Here is a 22554-nt window from a genome sequence, read left to right on the forward strand (position 1 = left end):
CTATTGATGTCAATTCTTTGTTTGCTATTGGAGAACATTCTCCCGTGATAATGTATGTATCGTATCTCTGTGGAGTGCCATGCAATTTTCGTTTGGCCGTGACCTCGCCAATGGTTTGCCATTGTTAAGATGTAATTGTGGGAAGCTCGGAAGCACCGAAGCATTTGTCATAGCAAGTAGCTGTCTTGAAGATGGCTGCGAATCTCCTCTTTATCATGAAACCTTTTGGTAACCACTATATTCTTTGAAATGAAGATGGTGAGCCCATGATATTTCTATCATTTATACTAAACTTTTCTTATTATGTACGATCAGATACCATAAGACTACTCCTTCATTCTCTACAATTCTATAATCACATCTCTGGCATGTTATTCTACCCTATACATAGAGAAAGCCTTGTATAATAGCATCATTTATAAAACATAAGAATCCTATAGATTCCTTCTTCACATTTTCTCCACTCCTACCTCTTTAACAGCAGCTTCTCTTCTTACTCGTCGACCTCCTCAAGTGTTACCTTACGCCTTTGAGTAGTACCCTCGCTAGCCTTGGCACCACTGGAAGTGGTTCCATTGCTTCCGACGGCGTCAGCCTTGACTTCAGCAGTCTTGGTGCTCTTCTTGCCCTTCTTAGGCTTCTTAGGCTCTTCCCAACCGTACAAAGGTTGGAAACTCTCGAGAACTCCACAGTCCTCAAATAAGTTTGGAAACAACCAGAATGGCTTGGGCAAAGCTACCAAAGAAATCAAGTATATAATCAATCTGATGATGGCAATCAAGAAAAAGAGACCTAAGAATCCCAAGGCCGCCATCGACAAGTACCATACACCTCTCTTCATGAATGCTGGCCACAATGGGAATAAAATCACCGTGAAAACACCAGCAATGGCCAATATACTGTACAACAAGATGAATGGATTAGGCTTGCTGTATAACCATCCGAAATACGCATCTGGATCCACATGTGCCTTTTCAATTCTTTTCAATGTAGGCTTCGTTTTGTTTGGAGTCCATCCTCTGACTGCCTTGATTTCGGCGTAGTGCAACTTCTGCACTGGAAGAATCAACTGATTCTGGATTAACAATACCAATACTCTCTGGGCGTCCGACTCGTTGTTAATTGGAACCAACCCATTTTTGGGGTTCTTCTGCTTGTTTTTGTAGTCGTCACTGAGCAATGCTCTTACCAATCTCTTGTATCTGAAGAAATCAAGATCTCTTTCGTTATTTATCAACCCGGTTCTTTGCTTTAAGATCGGGTTCTGGTACAAGTACGATGCTAAGTTAAGTGCAGCAGGAGTCCTCTGACTGGACGTCTGAATGGGGAACGATCCCTGTTCTGCTGGTTGTGACATTGTGCTATAAAATTTCTACAACGAGTCTACTGGTATGTATTGTATACTATATAATTCCAACGAAGCAGATCCCTACCAGAAAGTATCTAACTCTCTACACTAAGACAAACAGTTATATCGTCTCTTAACTTAACGAATTCGAGTTGTTGAAAATTTCCATTAACGTGTTCAGTGCTGTGTACAGGAATTTTGGGGCCATTTTTGCATGCAGCTTTTGGAGGGAGTAGATTTTGCAATCAAATAGGTGGTGATGATATTGATGTTATTGATGTTATGAAGACAGGAGTGGTATGAAGAAAAGGGTAAAAATGGTGAGTTTAGGGAGCGGTGTAGCAAGTTAGGGAGAATATTTCGTGTTTTGGCTTTTTTGTTAGTTCTGCTGTCATTTATTGTTTATTTCGGTACATACTATATATGTTTTATAGTTATGGTGTGTGTCACTCATACGCTCACAGAGGACGGGAGCCTTTATGTCGGTAATGACAAGGAAGGAATAAAGAGGCAGCGAAAGAGGCAGCGAATGGAGTTTTAAAGCAATAAGGGGAATTTCTTAATATAGATGGCAAAAATTGGATGGGTAACCATAGGATTAGGAGAGATCCGCTTATATGGTCACAAAAACTGGCTTCAAGGAACTCGCATTTCCATTATTTTTGGTATATACCACCAAAAGCGGCCACTTCCCTGAAACTAAAATCCACTTACCCACTACAAGATCAAAAAATTACTAAAATAAAATTATTAATAAATATGTAGAACATAGATGCTAACAATAAACAAATAGTATCTGGAGGGATACATGCCTCGTCTATATGTGGATATCCTTCTATTAAGAGCACACTGGGTTCATTTGGACTTCTCAATAAATTATCAACGGATAATTCAATTTCTATTGAAGCCTCAATTAAAAACCTGAACCAGTCTTCTAGCACCCTAGACTCAAGGTCTAGACGTCAGACACAGTTCAACCCTCCCTACTCCGTCTATTGTCTACGGAACGTCGAAGGCATAGCCTATCCACGCACAATGAATTGATGCAGCGGGAAAACTAATGTACAAGTGGTATACGCGGCCAAAGACCGCAATGACTGTCGAAACAACTGCTAGAACTGCTGCGACTCTTACAACTCAGAGTTGTCCAAGAAGAAGTAGTTACCGTTAAGTTTCTGCTCCTTATCCATCTGGGATCCTAACTTGTTGATTCTAGGTCTGAACGAGTTAGGGTCTCTTCTGAAGGTAACATTCAAGTTCTTTAAGAATCTGTTACAACCAGTCAACAAGGATTCTGGGCTCTTGGCGATGGCGTCAACAGATGGCTTACCTTCAAATACAATGACTCTGTCGGCCAAGTAAGTGGCCATAATGAAATCGTGCTCGACGATGAAAGCAGTCTTCTTGGCGTGAAGAATGAATCTTCTAATGACCTTGGAACAAATAATACGCTGTTCGGAATCCAAGTAAGCGGATGGCTCATCGATCAAGTAAAGATCAGCTGGAATACCTAAAGCTAAAACAATAGCAACTCTTTGCAACTCACCACCAGACAAGGTCTGGACTTCGTTATCGATGATGTCTTCAATCTTCAATGGCTTAACAACATCGGACTGGAATTGTGGGTGGAGGAACGAAGCTCTGATCTTCTTGAAGAAAAGCTGTCTGACAGTACCAGCAAATCTTGGAGCAATCTTTTGTGGCTTCATAGAAACGTTCAACTTTGGAATCTCAGTTCCATCATTTGGAGGAATGGCACCAGCCAAAAGCTTACAGAAAGTAGTTTTACCAGTACCGTTTTCACCCATCATAACCAAGATCTCGGAGTTGGTGAAGTCACCACCTTCAACCTTCAAGTGGAAATTACCTTGGGTCTTGTGCATAGTTGGGTAAGCCAAGGCGTGAGACTTGTCCAAAATCAAACCATCAGCGGCATCGGCCAATCTGAATTGCAAAGATTCTGTTCTGAATCTCATGTTCTCGGTAGGGATGTGACCGTCCAAGAAAATGTTAATACCTTCTCTGACGGAGGAAGGAAGAGTAACCACACCGTAAACGGATGGAGCACCGTACAAAATACAGATGAAATCGGACAAGTAATCAAGGACAGACAAATCGTGCTCAACACAAATAATATAAGTAGTAGGACCAAGCAAAGATCTGATGATTTCGGCAGCTCTCAATCTCTGCTTAACATCCAAATAAGATGATGGCTCATCGAACATGTAAACATTGGCATCCTGAACACAGGTCATACCAAGAGCAAATCTTTGTAACTCACCACCTGACAAGTTCTCGACTTCTCTTTCAAGAACGTTCTTCAATTCCAAAACCTTAATAATGTAGTCGTAATCGTCTGGTCTCTCTAATTTAGCTTTCAAAATACCTTCAACTTGCTTGACTTTAGCCTTGGCCAAGGCTCTAGGGATGTTATCAACGTATTGTGGCTTAATAATAGCCTTAATGTTATCTTCCAAAACCTTGGTGAAGTAGTTTTGAAGTTCAGAACCTCTAAAATGTCTTAAGATCTCTTCCCAGTCTGGTGGATCGTCGTATCTACCCAAGTTTGGCTTTTGCTTACCAGCCAAAATCTTCAAAGCAGTCGATTTGCCGATACCATTGGTACCGACCAAACCCAAAACTTGACCTGGACGTGGAGTAGGTAATCTATGCAACTTGAACGAGTTGGCAGAGTATCTGTGGGTGGTTTCATTCTCCAAGTTGGTTGGTAAGTTGATGATTTGAATAGCATCGAAGGGACATTTCTTGACACAAATACCACAACCAATACACAAGGTTTCGGAAATGAAGGCGATCTTGGATGTTGGTGTCACTTCAATACACAATTTTCCTGTTTTCACCACGGGACATCCTTTACGGCACTCTTGTCTACACTTCTTAGGTTTACACCTGTCGGTAGAGACAATGGCGATTCTCGTGTTCTTGTCACTCATTGTTGATTTTTTCGCGCTGAAAGGGGTTGCTACTCAATGGGGATGTGGTTAGGGCAACACAGACGGGCGCAACAGCAATATCACAAGTTAACGGCGATGGGGAACGTGAGCTTATAGGTGACTGTTTGGTGGTTTCTTGTGTTGTAAATTTTTTTTCAGTAGTGTATCTTATTTTTTGCGTTCTGATGAGAAACGTTAGTGCTGGATGTTACGCATAGGCAACGCGAATAGGTGAGAGATGGAGGGAAGAGTGCGTATATCTGGGACTATTACTAAACGGGCAGTTTTCATTGGAGGTGGCAGACAGTGGATGCAAGAAGACGAGAGAGAGGAGGGAGAGGAGAGGAAGAGAGAGAGGTTGAGTATTGGGAGTATGGTAGGAGTCGGAGGAGAGAAGAAAATTACTGGATGGGGTAGTTTCTGTTGGATATTTCGGGTTTTACAACTATTTCTTTGTTAATGTGTTGTTTTTTATGGAATGTGTTGCCCTTTGTAGTCTTTGTAGTCGTGATGATTAAGGCCAAGGCTGTATATTACTGTACTAATAGTACTGTAGAGGAATACTGTATAGTGGTTATCGCATGGTGGGTAAGAATTGGGTGTTGTATGCAGTTATATACAGTCCACGGTCAATTCAGAATTTGTTCTTTTTTAAAACTCAAAGTTGTTTTTATGTTTTGAAAGTTCGTCGATAATGGTTTATATGAAGGAAGTTTGAAGAAATATGAAGGAAGTTAATCTCTTTGGTGGTAAAAATAGAGATCATACAGTACTTTGACATTACTATGAAGGTTGCAACGATGCTACCAGGTAGAAACTGCCTTTTCAAAGGAAGTTCTTTTTTTCCTGGAACATAAAACAGCGAACCAATACGACATCACATGACTATAATCAGAGGGGAATGAGATGTGAATAAAATGGGAATAATGAGAAAAAACCACTCTCCGGTTACGAACTGGCACTCAGATTTTCTTCCCCAACGCTCTCTCTGTCTCTCTCGATTACTCTCGCCTGGAAATACTATTCCACTCACATTTACAGTGTTTTCATTTATTTCCTCAAACTAGGGCGAGAGACGAGAAATGATTGATTCATATTAAACTCCGATAAAGTTCACATTACCCTTCAAGCAAATTAGTAATGAGAACAAACATGTTTGTAGGGTTGAGTGTATTTCTTGTGTTTATTAGTAGGAATCAATTCGAGCTGTAAGGTTAAAGATTAAAATTGTAGCCACTGTTACTCTCACTCGCACTTGCAATGAACACACACACTTACAATTAACACTCATGTAACACTCTCAATTACAATGCACTCACTCTCACTCTCCTCTCACTCTTACTCCCATCATGCACATACTGTAACACACACACACACACGCACACACACCTCTGTTCTCTCTCTCCATCACGACCACTCCCACTCTCATTCTTACTCACCAGGTATGACACACGGTACTGTACATTCACATCCACCATATCCGGGTAACACCAACCACCCCACCTCTCTCCTATTGGACCACCTTCCTTCCTTGTACAGCACACGACCCCTGAATGAATTAACCACCATTTTAAAAAAATCACTAACAATTTCTTTATCCCCCTTTCTCTTTTGTTTTAAGTATAGTAAATTTCCCTCGTAATGGTATATGTGGGGAGAAAGAGATCTTGAAATGGTGAGATTGACTCGTAATTGTTAATTGCTCGGATATGGCTGTTGCTGTGACGGGCCGGGAACTCGTTGTGGATGATTGGCCTTGTCCAATGGGCGTGTATTGACACGGTGTTGTTCGTGGCTGGTGTAATGTTGCTGGGGGGTTTGGGTAGATCGGGTGAATTGGGATGGCATGTCGAAGGGATTCTGTTGCTTTCAAAGCCGATTCCTAATGAAAATTGTGCAACCCGAGAACTGCTTCCATTCCACAGTCGCCGAAGTCGGGTTCGGGGTACGCATTGCTGGTGCTATCACCAGCCTAACTGTGACCTGACTCCCAGATGGCTTGTCTACTATCAGATCTGACGACTTACTGGATGCGGTGGCTGCAACTGAATTTGGCTGCAACTTTCGATCTTTCGTCGCGTCCGTCCAGAAAGCCCTCTACACCCACACCCTTCCCCCGAGAATGCATCTTTACAGCTCTGGCCTTTTCAAATGGCCTATTCTTACCTCTACTGTTGGCTGCAAAATGCTGTTTGACCGCCGGATTTCAATTCTAATGCTGGTTAATATCACTTCTAACCCAGGATCCAGCCTCTAACCACCCATTCTAACCTGAAATTATGTCTCTCACTGTATGTCCACCTAACATAACCTCTTCAGTAACATCCCCTAATAGACTCCATCGACTCTCATCCAAGCCACTCTTAAACCAATACTAACTCTGCTAAATGCTCTCCACTCCATTTCTAACCCATTCCACCTCTCTCCCACCTATTCCGTACCTGATTTTTCTCGATGTCGTCGTTGTTGTCGTCGGCCCCTGCCAAATTTTCAATCGCCAGATTTTCTCGTTGACAATAAAAACGGATTTTTCGATTTTGAACCAGGGAAGCTTCACTAGTAACCACCACAGAACAGCATTGTTTAGTGTCGTATATACTCTTGGTAGGTGTATAAACTGGATACAGCCGGTAGAAGACGTCTGGTTTACTTAGTGACGGATTTTGTCGTTTCGTAGCTGTTTTATACTGTAATATACGTGGGACTTTAATTAGGCGCTTGGGACAACTCCAGCGGTTGATCCATCAGCATATCAGGAAAGACAAACACTCGGAGAAAGTCTACACAGACACGGAAAAATCTCCATTTAAGAAGAGATTGGCCGTCTACGTATACCTCTAAGGCTATATGAAAATTTTGGAGGCTATCGGATAGAATTCGAGTCATTTGCTTCATAGTATACCATAGTCGTTTGTGTGTAATCGTTGCCTATACTTAATTTAGTATTAAACAAAAGAAGTCGTAAAAAGACTTTCATATCATTGGAATACCACAAAACATCCGTTGTCGACAACCGAAGACAACCCTGGACCCCATTGCTTGACAACTAGTGGAGCAAATTACTGTGACTAATACCATATACATCACTACACCGTCACCATGGTCTTGTACATACCAGAAGAAGCTTCACTTAACCCAGAACTCTACGGACTCAGGCGGTCCCGCAGAGAAAGAAGAGGTCCTGCCATAGTGGAAAGCGAAAGCGAGGAGGAGGTTGCTCCAAAGAGAAAGAAGAAGAAGGTCGCTGCTGAAGCATACAACTCCGAAGAAGACTTGGAAAATTCCGAAGAGGATCTCAACTCAGATGCTGATTCCGAAGACGGTGAGTTTTATGATACCGCTGCCGACGAAAAGAAAAAGAAGAGCAAGAGGAAAGCTCTCGCTAGCCACAAGCGGTCGAAGAAGAAAAATGTCAAGAAAGCTGCCAGTGAACCAGAAGTTCCTGCTGAAATCAGATTCTCATCTCGTAACAACCGTCAAATCAACTACACTGTTGACTATGATGACGACGACTTGCTTGAATCGGAGCAGGAGGTTGATGAGAATGACGAAGATGCAAATGGTGACTACTACTACTATCAACAGGCCAACGAGCCCGAGAATGAGCGTGGAATTGACTTGGTCATGGACCACGAGTTGAACAAAGACAACGCGGAAAAGACCGGTGACCCTAAACTAGATTATCTCTTCAAAATAAAATGGACAGACCAATCGCATCTTCACAACACATGGGAAAGCTGGCTGGCCTTGAAGGATTTCAAAGGTTTCAGAAAAGTCGAAAACTACATCAAGCAGTTTATAATATATGACCAAGACATCAGGTCTGACCCATTGACCACCAGAGAAGATATAGAGGCAATGGACATTGACAGAGAAAGAAAGAGAGATGAGCAAGAAGAATATACCAATGTCGAAAGAATTGTCGATTCGGAAAGAATTGAAACAGAAAATGGAGAAACCAAGCTCCAATACTACTGCAAATGGCGTAGACTTTACTATGACGAGTGTACGTGGGAAGATGCAGAGGAGATTGCAAAAATAGCACCAGAACAAGTTACCAAGTACCAACAAAGACTCAAGCTGAAAATTTTGCCTAATTTATCGGCTAACTATCCATTATCACAGCGTCCTAGATTTGAAAAGTTGGTAAAACAACCGGTTTTTATTAAAAATGGAGAACTCAGAGACTTTCAGTTGACAGGTTTGAACTGGATGGCATTCTTGTGGTCTAGAAATGAAAATGGTATATTAGCAGATGAGATGGGTCTTGGTAAGACTGTTCAAACAGTTTCATTCCTTTCTTGGTTGATCTATGCCAGAAGACAAAATGGACCACATTTGGTGGTAGTACCATTGCTGACAATTCCAGCATGGCAAGAGACCTTTGAAAAATGGTCTCCTGATGTTAATTGTGTATATTATTTGGGTAATACTGAAGCCAGAAAGACCATCAGGGACTACGAATGGTATGCTTCAAATAATAAGCCTAAGTTCAATATCTTGCTCACAACCTACGAATATATTTTAAAGGATAAGAATGAGTTAGGTTCTATCAAGTGGCAGTTTTTGGCTGTGGATGAAGCTCATAGATTAAAAAATGCCGACTCATCTCTATATGAGTCGCTTAAGAGTTTCAAAGTCTCCAACAGACTCTTAATCACTGGTACTCCATTGCAGAATAACATCAAGGAATTAGCAGCTTTATGTAATTTCTTAATGCCTGGAAAATTCAGCATCGAGCAGGAGATTGACTTCGAAACACCTGACGAAGAGCAGGAGTTGTACATCAAAGATTTACAAAAAAAGATTCAGCCGTTTATCTTACGTAGATTGAAGAAAGACGTTGAAAAATCGCTTCCACTGAAGACAGAAAGAATCTTGAGAGTAGAGTTATCCGATATACAAACGGAATACTACAAGAACATCATCACCAAGAACTACTCCGCATTGAACGCAGGAAATAAAGGCTCTCAAATCTCTTTGTTAAATGTCATGAGTGAATTGAAGAAAGCATCTAACCATCCGTATCTCTTTGACGGAGCTGAAGCTAGAGTCCTTGCCAAGGCGGGCTCTAATTCAAGAGATAATATACTTAGAGGAATGATCATGTCATCTGGTAAGATGGTTTTGTTTGAGCAGTTACTTACCAGATTGAAAAAGGAAGGTCACAGAGTTTTAGTTTTCTCACAAATGGTGAGAATGCTAGACATTTTAGGAGACTATATGTCCATCAAGGGTTATCAGTTCCAGCGTTTGGATGGTGGTATTCCATCAGCACAAAGAAGAATTTCCATCGACCACTTCAACGCCCCGGATTCCAAGGATTTTGCTTTCTTGTTGTCCACAAGAGCTGGTGGTTTGGGTATCAATTTGATGACAGCAGACACTGTCGTCATTTTTGACTCAGATTGGAATCCACAAGCTGATTTACAGGCCATGGCCAGAGCTCACAGAATCGGACAAAAGAACCACGTTTCAGTGTACAGATTTGTCAGTAAGGACACTGTCGAAGAGCAGATCTTGGAAAGAGCAAGAAAAAAGATGATTTTGGAATATGCCATTATCTCGTTGGGTATCACAGATCCAAATTCTAAGAAAACAAAGACTGAGCCATCTTCTGGGGAGTTAAGTCAAATCTTGAAGTTTGGAGCAGGTAATATGTTCAAAGCTAACGACAACCAAAAGAAGTTGGAGGATTTGAACTTAGATGATGTCTTGAACCATGCAGAAGATCATGTAACTACGCCAGACCTAGGCGAATCTAACTTGGGATCAGAAGAGTTCTTAAAGCAGTTTGAAGTGACTGATTACAAGGCAGATGTTGAGTGGGATGATATTATTCCACAAGATGAGTTGGCTAAGTTGAAGGATGATGAGAAGAAGAGAGCTGATGAAGAATATTTGAAAGAACAGATAGCCATGTACTCACGTAGAAAGGCGGCTGTTCGTAAGTTTGAAAATGGTTCAGTAGCTGTGAGTGAAAACGAAGATGACGATGATGACTCGGCACTGGGAAGAGCCCCTAGAAGAAGAACTCATGCTGGAGACCATCAACTTTCCGAAAAGGAGATCAGAGGTATTTACAGGTCTATATTAAGGCTTGGAGATTTGACTGGCAAATGGGAGCAATTAGTTGAAGAAGGTAGTATTACAAACAAAAACCCAGTTCTTGTCAAGCATGCTTACAATGAAATTATCAACACCTCAAAGCAATTAGTGAAGGAGGAAGAAATCAGAAGAAATGCTGTCTTGGCGGAGTTGGAAAGAAAAGCCATTGAACAGAAAGAAAAGGGTATTGTGAATCCTGATGAAAACCCAACTGCTTTGTGGATTGCCAAGAAGAAGGAGAAGAAGGCTGTCCTCTTTGAGTACCAGGGAGTGAAAAATATAAATGCTGAATTGGTCTTACATAGACCAGTAGACATGAAGATGCTCGAGTCCTTGATTCCAAGGGAGAATCCAACTTCTTTCGAGCTTCCACGCCATCCAAAACTGGTTTCTGCTTGGTCTTGTGAATGGACTGAGAAGGATGATGCTATGTTGTTGGTTGGTGTGTACAAATTCGGATATGGTTCTTGGGTGCAAATCAGAGATGACCCAGTTTTAGGATTGCAAAACAAGTTATTCTTGGAAAGTACGAACCCTAAGGACGTTGTTGTCAAAGAAGAGAAATCTGCCAAGAAAGTACCTGGTTCTGTTCACTTGGGAAGGAGAGTGGATTATTTATTTTCATTATTGAATGAAGATGAACATTCTAATGGCAACACATCCACACCATCTTCGAGTGGAAGCATTAAGAAGAAAATCATCAGAAAGCCAAAGACTGAGACACCAGTTCCAGCTGGAGGTAAAATCAAGAAAGCAGTCAAGTCACAGTCACCTGAAGTCAATCTCAAGACAAGTAAGACCAAGAAACTCCTTCACAAGAACTCTCCCGCCAACTCTAACAACAATTCGCCCCAATTGGATAACCATCACCACCTGCACCTGCATCACAAAGAGGATAAGGATCTTGAATATGAGAGCATGGACGAGGGCCACTGTAAAGTGACGTTGAAGCCTGTGTCCAAGTCGTTGATGAGGTTGCATAAAGGAAACAGAGGTCTTGAGAAGCACGAGTGGGCTACTATTTTGAAGAAAGAATTACTCACTGTGGGAGATTACATTGATACGGTAGTTGACAAGAAGGGTTCAGATAGCAAGAAGTTGTACAAGCACTTATGGTCCTATGCTGCGCTCTATTGGCCAGCCAAGGTTCCTAGCCGTAAGATATGTGATATGTATATTAGGTTGAAGACAAAACCAGCAGACACGACCAAATAGGGTCGTAGATAGTAAAATCAGAGAATGTGAGAAACATTGTACTATAATTTAAGTATTTAGTAATAATATGTACAGTTATGAAATAGAAGGGACGCATGGTGTAGCATTGGAATTACATTGTGCAAAGACACAACAGAGACTGGGAAAAGCAATTGCTGCAAAATTCATTATTGCAAAATTTCCAAGACCATCTGGCTGCAACTGTTTTAGTTGAGAGTTAAATGGATGGAAATTGATGGGGGTGTTGCTAGACTGAATTTGCGGCTTGTGCTCCTTTCGATATCAAAAGCAACAAAGTAAAACGAGGGGTCAACCTAGAGCAGTTCCGTAGAGCCACTTTCTCCTATTGAAGTATCGATCTAGTTGTAACACTAGCTTCCTATACATGGTGATACTCGTATTTTTGATCCAATTAGTATTTTCGAGTCGAGACGAATTAAATAACTACTCTACGAGACTCTACGATCTCAAATTTGTAATGTCTGCCGTTAGTCTTCGTGTGTTACCTCAGTAAAACACGCTTGGGGTTCTAACAAGACAACAGGCCAAAATACCGAAATTTTACTCGCTACTATTTGAAAAATAATAGAATATCACTGAATAATATACTATAACTAAATAAATTAATATCACTAAGCTCACTAAGCTTAGGAACCGAGCACACTAATGACCCTCATTTTCATTATTATCTGCGTATAATTAACATTTCATCTCATCATCTTCATCCTTCTCTTTTTATCACTCTAATTATAAAACGCGCTATTCACTATCCTCACTGTACTCTTCCCCACCAACACGTCGTCTTTCTTTCGGTGGTCTCATCGTTTCATCGTCGTCATCGGTTATCCTGCATGCATAACAAGAATCTACAGGATGCAAGTATAAGATAACATAACAGGAAACATGAATAACAGGAAACATGAATAACGGTAGAAACTCTAACCGTTCTCATGGCCACTGGGTTACTGACAGTTGCCGTCGTCTCCGTGTTACCTCTCACTGTAAAACCACTTGTCCAAAAATTTTTCAAATTACTATACCCATTAAAAATTCCCATCTCACTCTCGTACTCGCTGCTTGACAGTCCTTTTTTATACGTAAATTTCGCATTCACTAATATTGTCACTCAGTGATAAATGCCAGTGATAAATGCCAGTGATAAATGTACAATATTTAACACCTTTTCTGTTGTCTATTACACTGTTTCTGTTATCTATTACACCAATTCACTTCTTATTTACGTGTAGTTCAAACTACCAAAACTCTTATAGTAACACTCATTTCATTTCATTTCATTTCTTTCACTTAAACTACGTTTTAGACTCTTACAATACACTCTCATTTCACTTCACTTAACTTATACTACGTAACTGACTCTTGCAATACAATCTCATTTCACATCACTACTCTCCTTTCACACTACATTCATTTTTCACACCACCACTCACTCTCATACCGAAAAACCACTATTTACTCTCTCTCTCCCATTAATCATTTTTCTCTCTCTCTCTTTCTCTCTCTCTTTCTCTCTCTCTCTCTCTCACTAATCATTTTCTAACTCTCATCATTTTTCTCACTCTCACTTTTTCTGTGTATCTCTCACTGTAACTAAACATTTTTCTCTCTCACTCTCTTCATTTTTCTCACACTCTCCCTCACAAAATCCACGCTTGCGACTCGCTCTTGACTCGCTTTTGACTCGCTGGACTCGCATTTTTTCCAGGGCGCCATCCGGGTAACTCCTCTCATCTACCCGCTCTGCAAAATTTTCATTTTTTTGTATAAACTATTTTTGTCTGGTTAAATCAAGTCGTCTTATCATCTTGTTCATCTCGCCATCAGTACCTTGTATTAGCCTGCTAATCCTCCCCGTATATCAGAAAACCCCAAAAAAAAATCTAAAACCATGTCTGCCGCTGATGCCGCCCAGCTCCAAGAGTCCTTGGACAAGTTGTCCCTTGACTCCACCACTGCCGCTGAAGAGTCCACAGCTCCAGCCCCAGCCGCTGGCGACAACGACGACCAGACCGACGCCGCCAACGTCGCCGACAACTCGGCCTCGTTGTACGTCGGTGAGTTGAACACCACCGTCAACGAAGCCACTCTTTTCGAGATCTTCTCCCCATTGGGTCAAGTCTCCTCCATCAGAGTGTGCAGAGATGCTGTGTCCAAGAAGTCGCTTGGTTACGCTTACGTCAACTACCACAAGTTCGACGACGGAGAGAAGGCCATTGAGGAGTTGAACTACACTCCAATTGAGGGTCGTCCTTGCCGTATCATGTGGTCCCAAAGAGACCCATCCGCCAGAAGATCCGGTGACGGTAACATTTTCATTAAGAACTTGCACCCAGCCATCGACAACAAGGCCTTGCACGATACTTTCTCTGCTTTCGGTAAGATCTTGTCTTGTAAGGTTGCCACTGACGACATGGGACAATCCAAGTGTTTTGGTTTCGTCCACTACGAGACCGCTGAGGCCGCCAATGCCGCTATCGAAAATGTTAACGGTATGCTCCTAAACGACCGTGAGGTCTACGTTGGTAAGCACATCTCCAAGAAGGACCGTGAATCCAAGTTCGAGGAGATCAAGGCTAACTTCACTAACATCTACGTTAAGAACATTGACTTGGACTACACTGAGGAGGACTTCAAGGGTCTTTTTGTTCCATACGGTGCCATCACTTCCATTTACTTGGAGAAGGATGCTGAGGGTAAGTCTAAGGGTTTCGGTTTCGTTAACTACGAATCCCACGAGGCTGCTGTTAAGGCTGTCGAAGAGTTGAACGACAAGGAGATCAACGGCCAAAAGATCTACGTTGGTAGAGCTCAAAAGAAGAGAGAGAGAATGGAGGAATTGAAGAAGCAGTACGAGAACACCCGTTTGGAGAAGTTGTCCAAGTACCAGGGTGTTAACTTGTTCATCAAGAACTTGGATGACACTATTGACTCTGAGAAGCTTGAGGAGGAATTCAAGCCATTCGGTACCATCACCTCCGCTAGAGTTATGGTTGACGAGACTGGAAAGTCTAAGGGATTCGGTTTCGTTTGTTTCTCTTCTCCAGAAGAGGCTACTAAGGCTATCACCGAGATGAACCAACGTATGGTTTTCGGTAAGCCATTGTACGTTGCCTTGGCCCAAAGAAAGGACGTTAGACGTTCTCAATTGGAACAACAAATCCAAGCCAGAAACCAAATGAGAATGCAAAATGCTGCCGCCACTGGTGGAATTCCAGGCCAATTCATTCCTCCAATGTTCTACGGTCAACAAGGTTTCTTCCCACCAAACGGTAGAGGAAACGCTCCATTCCCAGGTCCAAACCCTCAAATGATCATGAGAAGAGGCCAACCATTTGCTGGTCCAGAGCAATGGCCAAGACCAGGTCCTAACGGTCAACCAGTTCCAGTCTACGGTATTCCACCACAAGGATACCCAGACTTTAACAACGGACAAAACATCCGTCAACAAAGAGGTGGTTACTACCCAAACAACAACCGTAACCAAAACAAGGGTCGTCAACAAAGAGACTTGGCTGCTATCATTGCTTCTGCTCCACCAGACCAACAAAAGAGAATCTTGGGTGAAGAATTGTACCCTAAGATCGTTTCCACTGGTAAGGCTCAAGAGCCAGAGGCTGCTGGTAAGATTACCGGTATGATGTTGGACTTGGACAACCAAGAGATTTTGGCTTTGTTGGAAGACGACGAGTTGTTCAACAACCACTTTGAGGATGCTTTGACTGCTTTTGAAGAGTACAAGAAGTCTGAGGGTGCTCCAGCTGCTCCAGCTGCTGCTACCGAAGCTGCTGAACCTCAAGTCTAAGCTGGAAGTGTTGCTTAGTTCTTGAGTCAGTTTACTTCTGGCACCAACTGCAAGTCTCGTGCTGTAGCCTTGGCTAACAAAAATATCTACAAAACGAATAGAACAAAGGCTGGGTGTGTCGGACATAAAGTGTGTGCTGGATGTGTATTCTATTTTTCAAGTATATAATGTAATAGTTTTTGGTAAATGGGTTATGGATTTATTATATATTTAAACAGAAAAAAATAGGAAAATTTGATATTGAGATGATTTAGTAGACAGTTAGAGATGATAGAGCCATCATCTGTGCCATAAACATATAGTAGAGTCATGTTATACTGGAAGATAGTATCAAGTTTTATACTAGTTATAATTAAGGGGTAATTGGGGGCTTTTTTTGCTTATCATCCTGCACGGTAGCTTGAAACATCCATGCCGCGATTACGATAAACATCGGCACCGCAGTATTAATGTGTTTTACGGACTTCGCTGCTCCTTAAGATTTAGTAATTTAGGACATTTATCATGAATTGTTGGGATCGGTTGCATATATAAGCCTCTATTCGAATGCTAGCAGTGAGAATTTATTAACAATTCTATAGATAAAAAAAGTCAGCTCCGTGAATCCTCGTAATTTTTCTCGTAAGCTACCTAATATTGCATTTTCTATATTAATTGGTTTACGGACAAAGACCCATCGCAGGGCAATTTGGTGACAGGCTCGTGTTTTACTACTACACACGTATATTTCGCAAGTTTAAAACGCACAATTGACCTTGGATTTCCCCCCCCCCCCTACTGCAGCGGCCAAATTTCTAAGCAAATGTCGTATCTGTAATTCGATTAAACTGTGAATTCAATATGTAAATTCTTGCTTCACCTGATGATTGATTTTAAGGGGTACCTTTTTTGGAGGCTCAAGTGTCCACCCGAATATGAAATTTTCTAGTAGATTCTTTGAATTTCACCCAATTTTCCTCTTGACTAACCCGTCCGATACTGTAGCCATACCTTCAAATTTATCATATACGAACTCGCTTCTAGAACTTTCCTTCCATTCAATCATTGCTTCCAAGCCCATCTACTGACGGTATGAGTTCCTGCAGACAGCTCCTGCCTTTAATTGCTACCGGGTGTATGCAGGAGCTGCTGTTATCGACACGAAATTGCTTTGAGTGCTATTTTCCACCACTTATGAAATAGTATTAAACTGAAAATTTATTGGCAGAATAATTGTCTTTTGGTCATTAACCGTAGAATATTGCATTGGAGGTCGCTGCAATTTTAAAACAGTTGTTTTCAGAAAATTTCATTCAAAAACCATCTAAAGGCATCTGCTATCTTTCAGGTTTATTGTTACAATTTGCTTGCTTTAACTTAGTTGTAGTGATTTATAAACTAGCTTTCGTTTTTAAATAATGAAAGAATTCGACCAGTTGTCGGCATATCCGTCGGTGAGCAAGATCGTGTCGCCAAATGACTACAAGGATAATTCCAAGATCAAGCTCTCGGGCCGTGTTCTCAACGTCATGACATCATTACCAACCCAGATCTATAAGAATTTGGACCCACAAACTAATGAATACTCGTGGGATGTAGAGCCTGTGAGAGGTAATTCGGCGCTTTATTCGTCACAGTTCTTCTTGGACCAGCACACGGAATGGGAAACCCATTTAATTGCTTGGACAGGAGAATTGGTCAACAATACCAACTTGTCGATGCCATCAGCCAATCAGGAGAACATTCAGGATGACCCACTTTATTTGGATGAAAAAGACAAGTCGGAGCTTGAAGAAAAGATAAGAGCTGCTAACAAATCAGACCGTATTCACCCAGTTTGGTTACTTAGAAGAGACCAGGAAAGATGGAGAAAATACGCTGAAAATGTATTGTGGCCAGTCTTTCATTACATTCAAGGTCAACCTTCAGATGGAAAAGCTGAAGCTAATGCTTGGCACGATTATGTCAAGTTCAATGAAATTTATTGCAACAAAATCAAGGCCATCTATCAGCCAGGTGATATAATATGGGTGCACGACTACTATTTGCTTTTATTGCCCCAATTGTTGAGAATGGAGTTTCCCGATGCCTACATTGGGATGTATGTACACGCTCCTTTCCCATCATCGGAGTACTTCCGTTGTCTCAGCAAGAGAACTCAATTGTTGGACGGAATGCTCGGAGCTGACAAAATTGCGTTCCAGTCGGAGTCTTTCCAAAGGCATTTCTTGTCCTGTTGTGCTCGTGTGTTAGGTTATGAAGTGACTACCGATAAGATTTTGGCATATGGAACGGCAATCTCGGTAGAGACATTGCCAATTGGAATTGATACCAAGAAGATCGAACATGATGCCTATGAACCAGGTATAGAAGCTAAGGTGAATGCATTGAGAGAGATTTACGCCGATAAGAAGATCATTGTTGGAAGAGATAGATTGGATAAAGTTCGTGGAGTCGTCCAAAAGCTTCAAGCATTCGAGATGTTCCTTCAAATGTACCCAGAATGGAGAGACAAAGTAGTTTTAATCCAAGTTTCCAGTCCTGGTTACTCTCATTCGGCTAATGTCGAGAAGAAGGTTACTGAGTTGGTGAACCACATAAACAGTCAATTTGGTAATTTAAACTACACGCCTGTTTTGCATTACCAGATGCGCATTGAGAAGGATGAATACTTTGCCTTACTTAGAGTAGCTGACTTGGCCCTCGTAACGTCTGTCAGAGATGGAATGAGTACAACTTCTTTGGAATTCGTCGTCTGCCAAAAGAACAATAACTCACCTTTGATCTTATCTGAGTTCACAGGCACTGCTTCTGTTTTGAGAGAGTCGATTTTAGTAAACCCTTGGGATTCTGTTGGAATTGCAAAGACCATTAATGATTCTCTTTCCATGTCTGAGGATGCCAAGAGAGATTTAGAGGAAAGACTTTACAAACAGGTAGCCTCAAATACCATCCAGTCTTGGACTTCTACATTCTTGGACCATCTCATTAAGCACGTAGCGAAGACACATGCTTCTCACTATACGCCGGCCTTGAATAGACCATTGTTGCTCAAAAACTACTTGAACTCGCAGAGAAGATTGTTTTTATTTGACTATGATGGAACTTTAACACCAATTGTGAAAGACCCAGCAGCAGCTATACCATCATCTAGATTGCACAAAATCTTGGATGCCTTGTCAGCTGATCCAAAGAACCAAATCTGGGTGATTTCTGGAAGAGATCAGGCTTTCTTGGATAAATGGCTAGGATCCAAGAACATTGGTTTGTCAGCTGAGCATGGTTGTTTTATGAAGGACTATGGGTCTAAGGATTGGGTTAACTTGGCTGCATCATGTGATATGTCATGGCAGGAGAAAGTCGAAGAGGTCTACAAGGAGTACACTGACAAGACACCGGGTTCGAATATCGAGATAAAGAAAGTTGCTTTAACATGGCATTACCGTAGGGCAGACCCAGTATTGGGCCTGTACCAAGCACAAAAGTGTATCAAGCAGTTACAGGAGACAGTAGCAAAGGTTTACGATGTTGAAGTTATGGCCGGGAAAGCCAACATTGAAGTTAGACCCAAGTTCCTTAATAAGGGAGAGATTGTCAAACGTTTGGTTTTGAATCCACATGGAGCCAAGCAAGATCCCCATTCCGTCAACAAGACGAGAGCAGATGTTCCAATAGATCAATTGCCAGACTTCATGTTATGCCTTGGAGATGATTTGACTGACGAGGATATGTTTAGATCGCTCAAGGATATTGAAGCGGAATGGCAATTAAACGAGTTGCCCAAGAACGAGTTCGGATCATATGGTGTGTACCCAGTGGCTGTTGGGCCGGCTTCCAAACAGACCATTGCTACTTCTCACTTGAACGAACCTTCTCAGGTTCTTGAGACGTTAGGATTATTGGCCGGACATGTGTCGTTATTTGAGAGTGCTGGAACGGTTGATTTGGATGACAGAGGACATGTTGCCAACAGTGCTTCATCGGAAAGATCGAAGACAGCGATTAAGGAGGCATCTCTTCGTAGAAAGGCAAGTCTTAGTTTGAAGAGTAAGCCCACTGAAAAAGCAGACAAGTTGAAGGAGAAGATCTGATCTGATAGCGTACCAATAGGGATGCTACCATCTATTATTTGAGTTTTTTGCACCCTTCCAATAATATGCATTATGGGGTCTGGTTTTTGGTTCTAAATTATCGGGAAAACTACCATTGACTGGATACCGATTTGGTTTCTTCAATAGACTGGATCATCAAAAGACATGCCACTAAGGTAATGAGCTTTTGAGGACTTCGTTTTAAGCACATAAATTATATATTTTACAGACTTTATAAATCGCATAAACGAATATTTTTAAGGCTGTTTTGTTGTATTTTCCATGATCGTACGATAAGGATGAAGTATTTTTATGTTGCTAGGGGCTAGAGATAAGTTGGTTGTTGTACGTATATACAGACGAATGTAGCATTTCTCTATGTTCAGTTGCAACTGTTAGACTTGAAAAAACAACCACCAAGAGTTATGGAGACTTCATATCCATTTCAGACCACTAAGTATTGGGCAATAATTTGCAGCTTAGTATAAACACTTACAAAACTATTCAGAAATGGAAAAAAAATAGCTAGATTTCAAGGATCTCGTAGGAATCTAGTTAGTACTCGTTCATTCTGAACCATTCTATATTGCTTTCAACCCATTACACGCCCCCCTCCTTATACTATCGACTCCAGGGACACTTAGTTGTTCCTCGGCACAACACTCCCAACAAAGGCTGCATCGCTAAGAAAAAAAAAGAAATGCCCGCGTTAACCGTTGTAATGGTAGCGCCAGATTATCTCCGAATAGTTAATGAAGAGTTCCAGCTAAACGATATAAATACAAGTTCGCCATGGATACGGATTTCGTTGAAAATTCATAGCAGGATTTGTCTACCTTCGTTTACAGCTAACTATTTACTGCTTTGTCTCGCCAAAAAATGGGAATTTTGAACTGGGGTTTTAGAACTAACGTGAAGCTTCACCAAGCTCAGGGTAAAGATTCACTCACTTTACCATTGAAAAATAGCCCTGGAGAGACGGTTCAGTTCTCGGACTTCATCAAGAATGAGGTTAAGATCATCGACACCTCCAAGAAACTCTGGTTGAACCCACTTCTCTTCAATGGTGTTTTGCAAACCTTATACTACACCAGTGTGGACACTACCAAGAAGTTCTTAATCTACTATGGACGTGAACTTTTCACTTATAAAGATAAGGGTATCTGTTCCCTTGATTGGGTCATTCCAAAACCTGAGTCGAAGGAAGAATTCAAGAAGCTCCATGATCAGACCTTCCCAGAAGGATTTCCTAAGTTACACCCTAGAACGAGATACATGACTGAAGAAGAATTAGCGGCTCGTCGTGCCCACAACCAAGATACTGACTCTACCAAGCCAATCGTGGTGATTCTCCATGGTTTGTCTGGAGGAAGCCACGAACCATTAATTCGTAACTTGGCCGATTCCATTAATAAGAACACCGAAGGTTGGGATACTGTAGTGTTAAACAACCGTGGTTGTTGCAGAACTCTCATTACCTCGCCTAAATTGTTCAATGCTCTTTCCACAGAGGATATCAGAGAAGTTTTGGTCGACTTAAAGGAAAGATATCCATCCAGACCTATCTATGCGGTTGGGTTCTCCTTTGGAGCTTGTATTTTGGCCAACTTCTTAGGTGATCCAAATCAAGATGAAAAGACACGAAGCTTGGTCAAGGCTGCCTGTTTGATAGGCTGTCCATGGGATTTGGTTGACAGTAGTCACCACTTAGATAATTCGTACTCTGGAATCTACTTGTTCAATCCTGCCTTGACTACATTCTTGCAAAAGATGGTTAAGAACAACTATGCTGCTTTGAGAAGCTTTGATCCTGAGTTATTCACCGATGAGTTATATAGAAAGTTTATGGCCCCAAAAACTACATGGCAATTCGATGATGTGTTCACATGCCTGACAGCCGGATTCAGTGACGCTTACACCTATTATAGAGAGGCTTCTCCAGCTAGAAGAATCGGGTCCATTAAAACTCCAACTTTGATCTTGAACTCCAATGATGACCCAGCTGTCAGTGTGAGATTGCCATGGCTCGAGGTTTCAAGAAACCCAGCATTGGCTCTTGTTGAGACCGATTTGGGAGGACATTTGAGTTATGCTCAGAGCTCTGGTGAGTTCTGGAGTGTCTTAGTTGTCGAGGAATACTTCAAGCTGTTCAGCGAGACAATTGCTTAATTTTACTTCTACAGGACTTGGCTGAGTCAAACTTGGATTTCTTCCCCTGGCAATCACATAATGGGATATGTTCTTGTTGTCTAATTGTTTGCCGAGAATTTTATTTATATAGACTACGTAATACTTACACAATAGACTTTTCAATATGACCGAAGTATGCACCATAAGGGATTATATTTTAATAAGTACAATTGCAAAATAAAAATTGATATCAATGGAGATCGCTCCGATATTAGTAAATAGTAGCAATTTAGCAAAATAGCAAGGCTAAAGTTGCTATGAATACCTAAAAATATCTCATAACCTCGTGGTAAGCGTGAAAGATTTAAGGAAGTTGGTTTTCCAAAATCAGGATTAGACTCCAAAGAAGTAGGAAGGTGAAATCCAATTCTGATTCGGATTTTGCAGAGAGTGTTCTATTTCAATTCTGGGCTTAACTTTTTTTGTTTTACTTTTATTTATTGAATGGGTCAGATTTGGCGATTTTGCAACTTATGTTGAAATGAAATATAACACTCATCCACGCTTCTTATGAAGAAAAACAATCCTGGAGCTGAATAAAACGCCTTAGTCTTTCTCTCTCTCTCAAACTGCTTAGTAGCGGGTATTGTTTCACTCGAAACGAGATGCATACCTTCACTTGGCATCTACGATGAAAATAAAAAGAAAGCACAACTAAATGGCTTCAATAAGGGATGTCTTCAGAAGCGTCATTCGCAGAAGTGTGGACGCATAAGTGAGGACGGGGTTAGTTTGTATGTAAAGTTATACGAACATGTAGAGTCAAGGATGTAGTATATTTTATTGGGAGAACAATGAATTATAGACAGAATTATTTAAGGAGTGTGTGATTTTCGAAATCATAATCAA

General features: G+C 41.3%; 6 protein-coding genes across 6 annotated transcripts; 4 read left to right on the top strand and 2 right to left on the bottom strand. All coding sequences in view use genetic code 12, as the record gives it.

Moving 5' to 3' along the window:
- Nucleotides 1-289: 289 nt before the first annotated feature.
- On the bottom strand, nt 290-1466 carry SEC62 (Sec63 complex subunit). Its single transcript, XM_064917200.1, has one exon. It carries the CDS (start codon nt 1355-1357, stop codon nt 494-496), a length of 864 nt encoding a protein of 287 aa, XP_064774374.1. The 5' UTR covers nt 1358-1466; the 3' UTR covers nt 290-493.
- An 829-nt stretch (nt 1467-2295) lies between these two features.
- RLI1 (Fe-S cluster-binding ribosome biosynthesis protein) lies at nt 2296-4446 on the bottom strand. The gene has a single exon (XM_064920137.1). The coding sequence runs from the start codon at nt 4300-4302 to the stop codon at nt 2479-2481; it is 1824 nt and encodes a 607-aa protein (XP_064774375.1). The 5' UTR covers nt 4303-4446; the 3' UTR covers nt 2296-2478.
- A 4110-nt stretch (nt 4447-8556) lies between these two features.
- Nucleotides 8557-11665, top strand: RJT20DRAFT_128150 (chromatin-remodeling ATPase). Its single transcript, XM_064917201.1, has one exon. The coding sequence runs from the start codon at nt 8563-8565 to the stop codon at nt 11623-11625; it is 3063 nt and encodes a 1020-aa protein (XP_064774376.1). The 5' UTR covers nt 8557-8562; the 3' UTR covers nt 11626-11665.
- Nucleotides 11666-13379: 1714 nt separating this feature from the next.
- Nucleotides 13380-15679, top strand: RJT20DRAFT_128152 (polyadenylate-binding protein). The gene has a single exon (XM_064917202.1). The coding sequence runs from the start codon at nt 13532-13534 to the stop codon at nt 15443-15445; it is 1914 nt and encodes a 637-aa protein (XP_064774377.1). The 5' UTR covers nt 13380-13531; the 3' UTR covers nt 15446-15679.
- A 1163-nt stretch (nt 15680-16842) lies between these two features.
- Nucleotides 16843-19515, top strand: TPS2 (trehalose-phosphatase; the record flags this gene model as incomplete). The annotated part of the gene is made up of 1 exon (XM_064918368.1): nt 16843-19515. One exon carries the CDS (start codon nt 16843-16845, stop codon nt 19513-19515), a length of 2673 nt encoding a protein of 890 aa, XP_064774378.1.
- Nucleotides 19516-19954: 439 nt separating this feature from the next.
- EHT1 (medium-chain fatty acid ethyl ester synthase/esterase) lies at nt 19955-21937 on the top strand. The gene has a single exon (XM_064920139.1). It carries the CDS (start codon nt 20395-20397, stop codon nt 21682-21684), a length of 1290 nt encoding a protein of 429 aa, XP_064774379.1. The 5' UTR covers nt 19955-20394; the 3' UTR covers nt 21685-21937.
- Nucleotides 21938-22554: the final 617 nt, after the last annotated feature.

Source organism: Scheffersomyces xylosifermentans, assembly GCF_036884685.1.
Source record: "Scheffersomyces xylosifermentans strain CBS 12540 chromosome Unknown RJT20scaffold_4, whole genome shotgun sequence".
Taxonomy (NCBI): Eukaryota; Fungi; Ascomycota; class Pichiomycetes; order Serinales; family Debaryomycetaceae; genus Scheffersomyces; species Scheffersomyces xylosifermentans.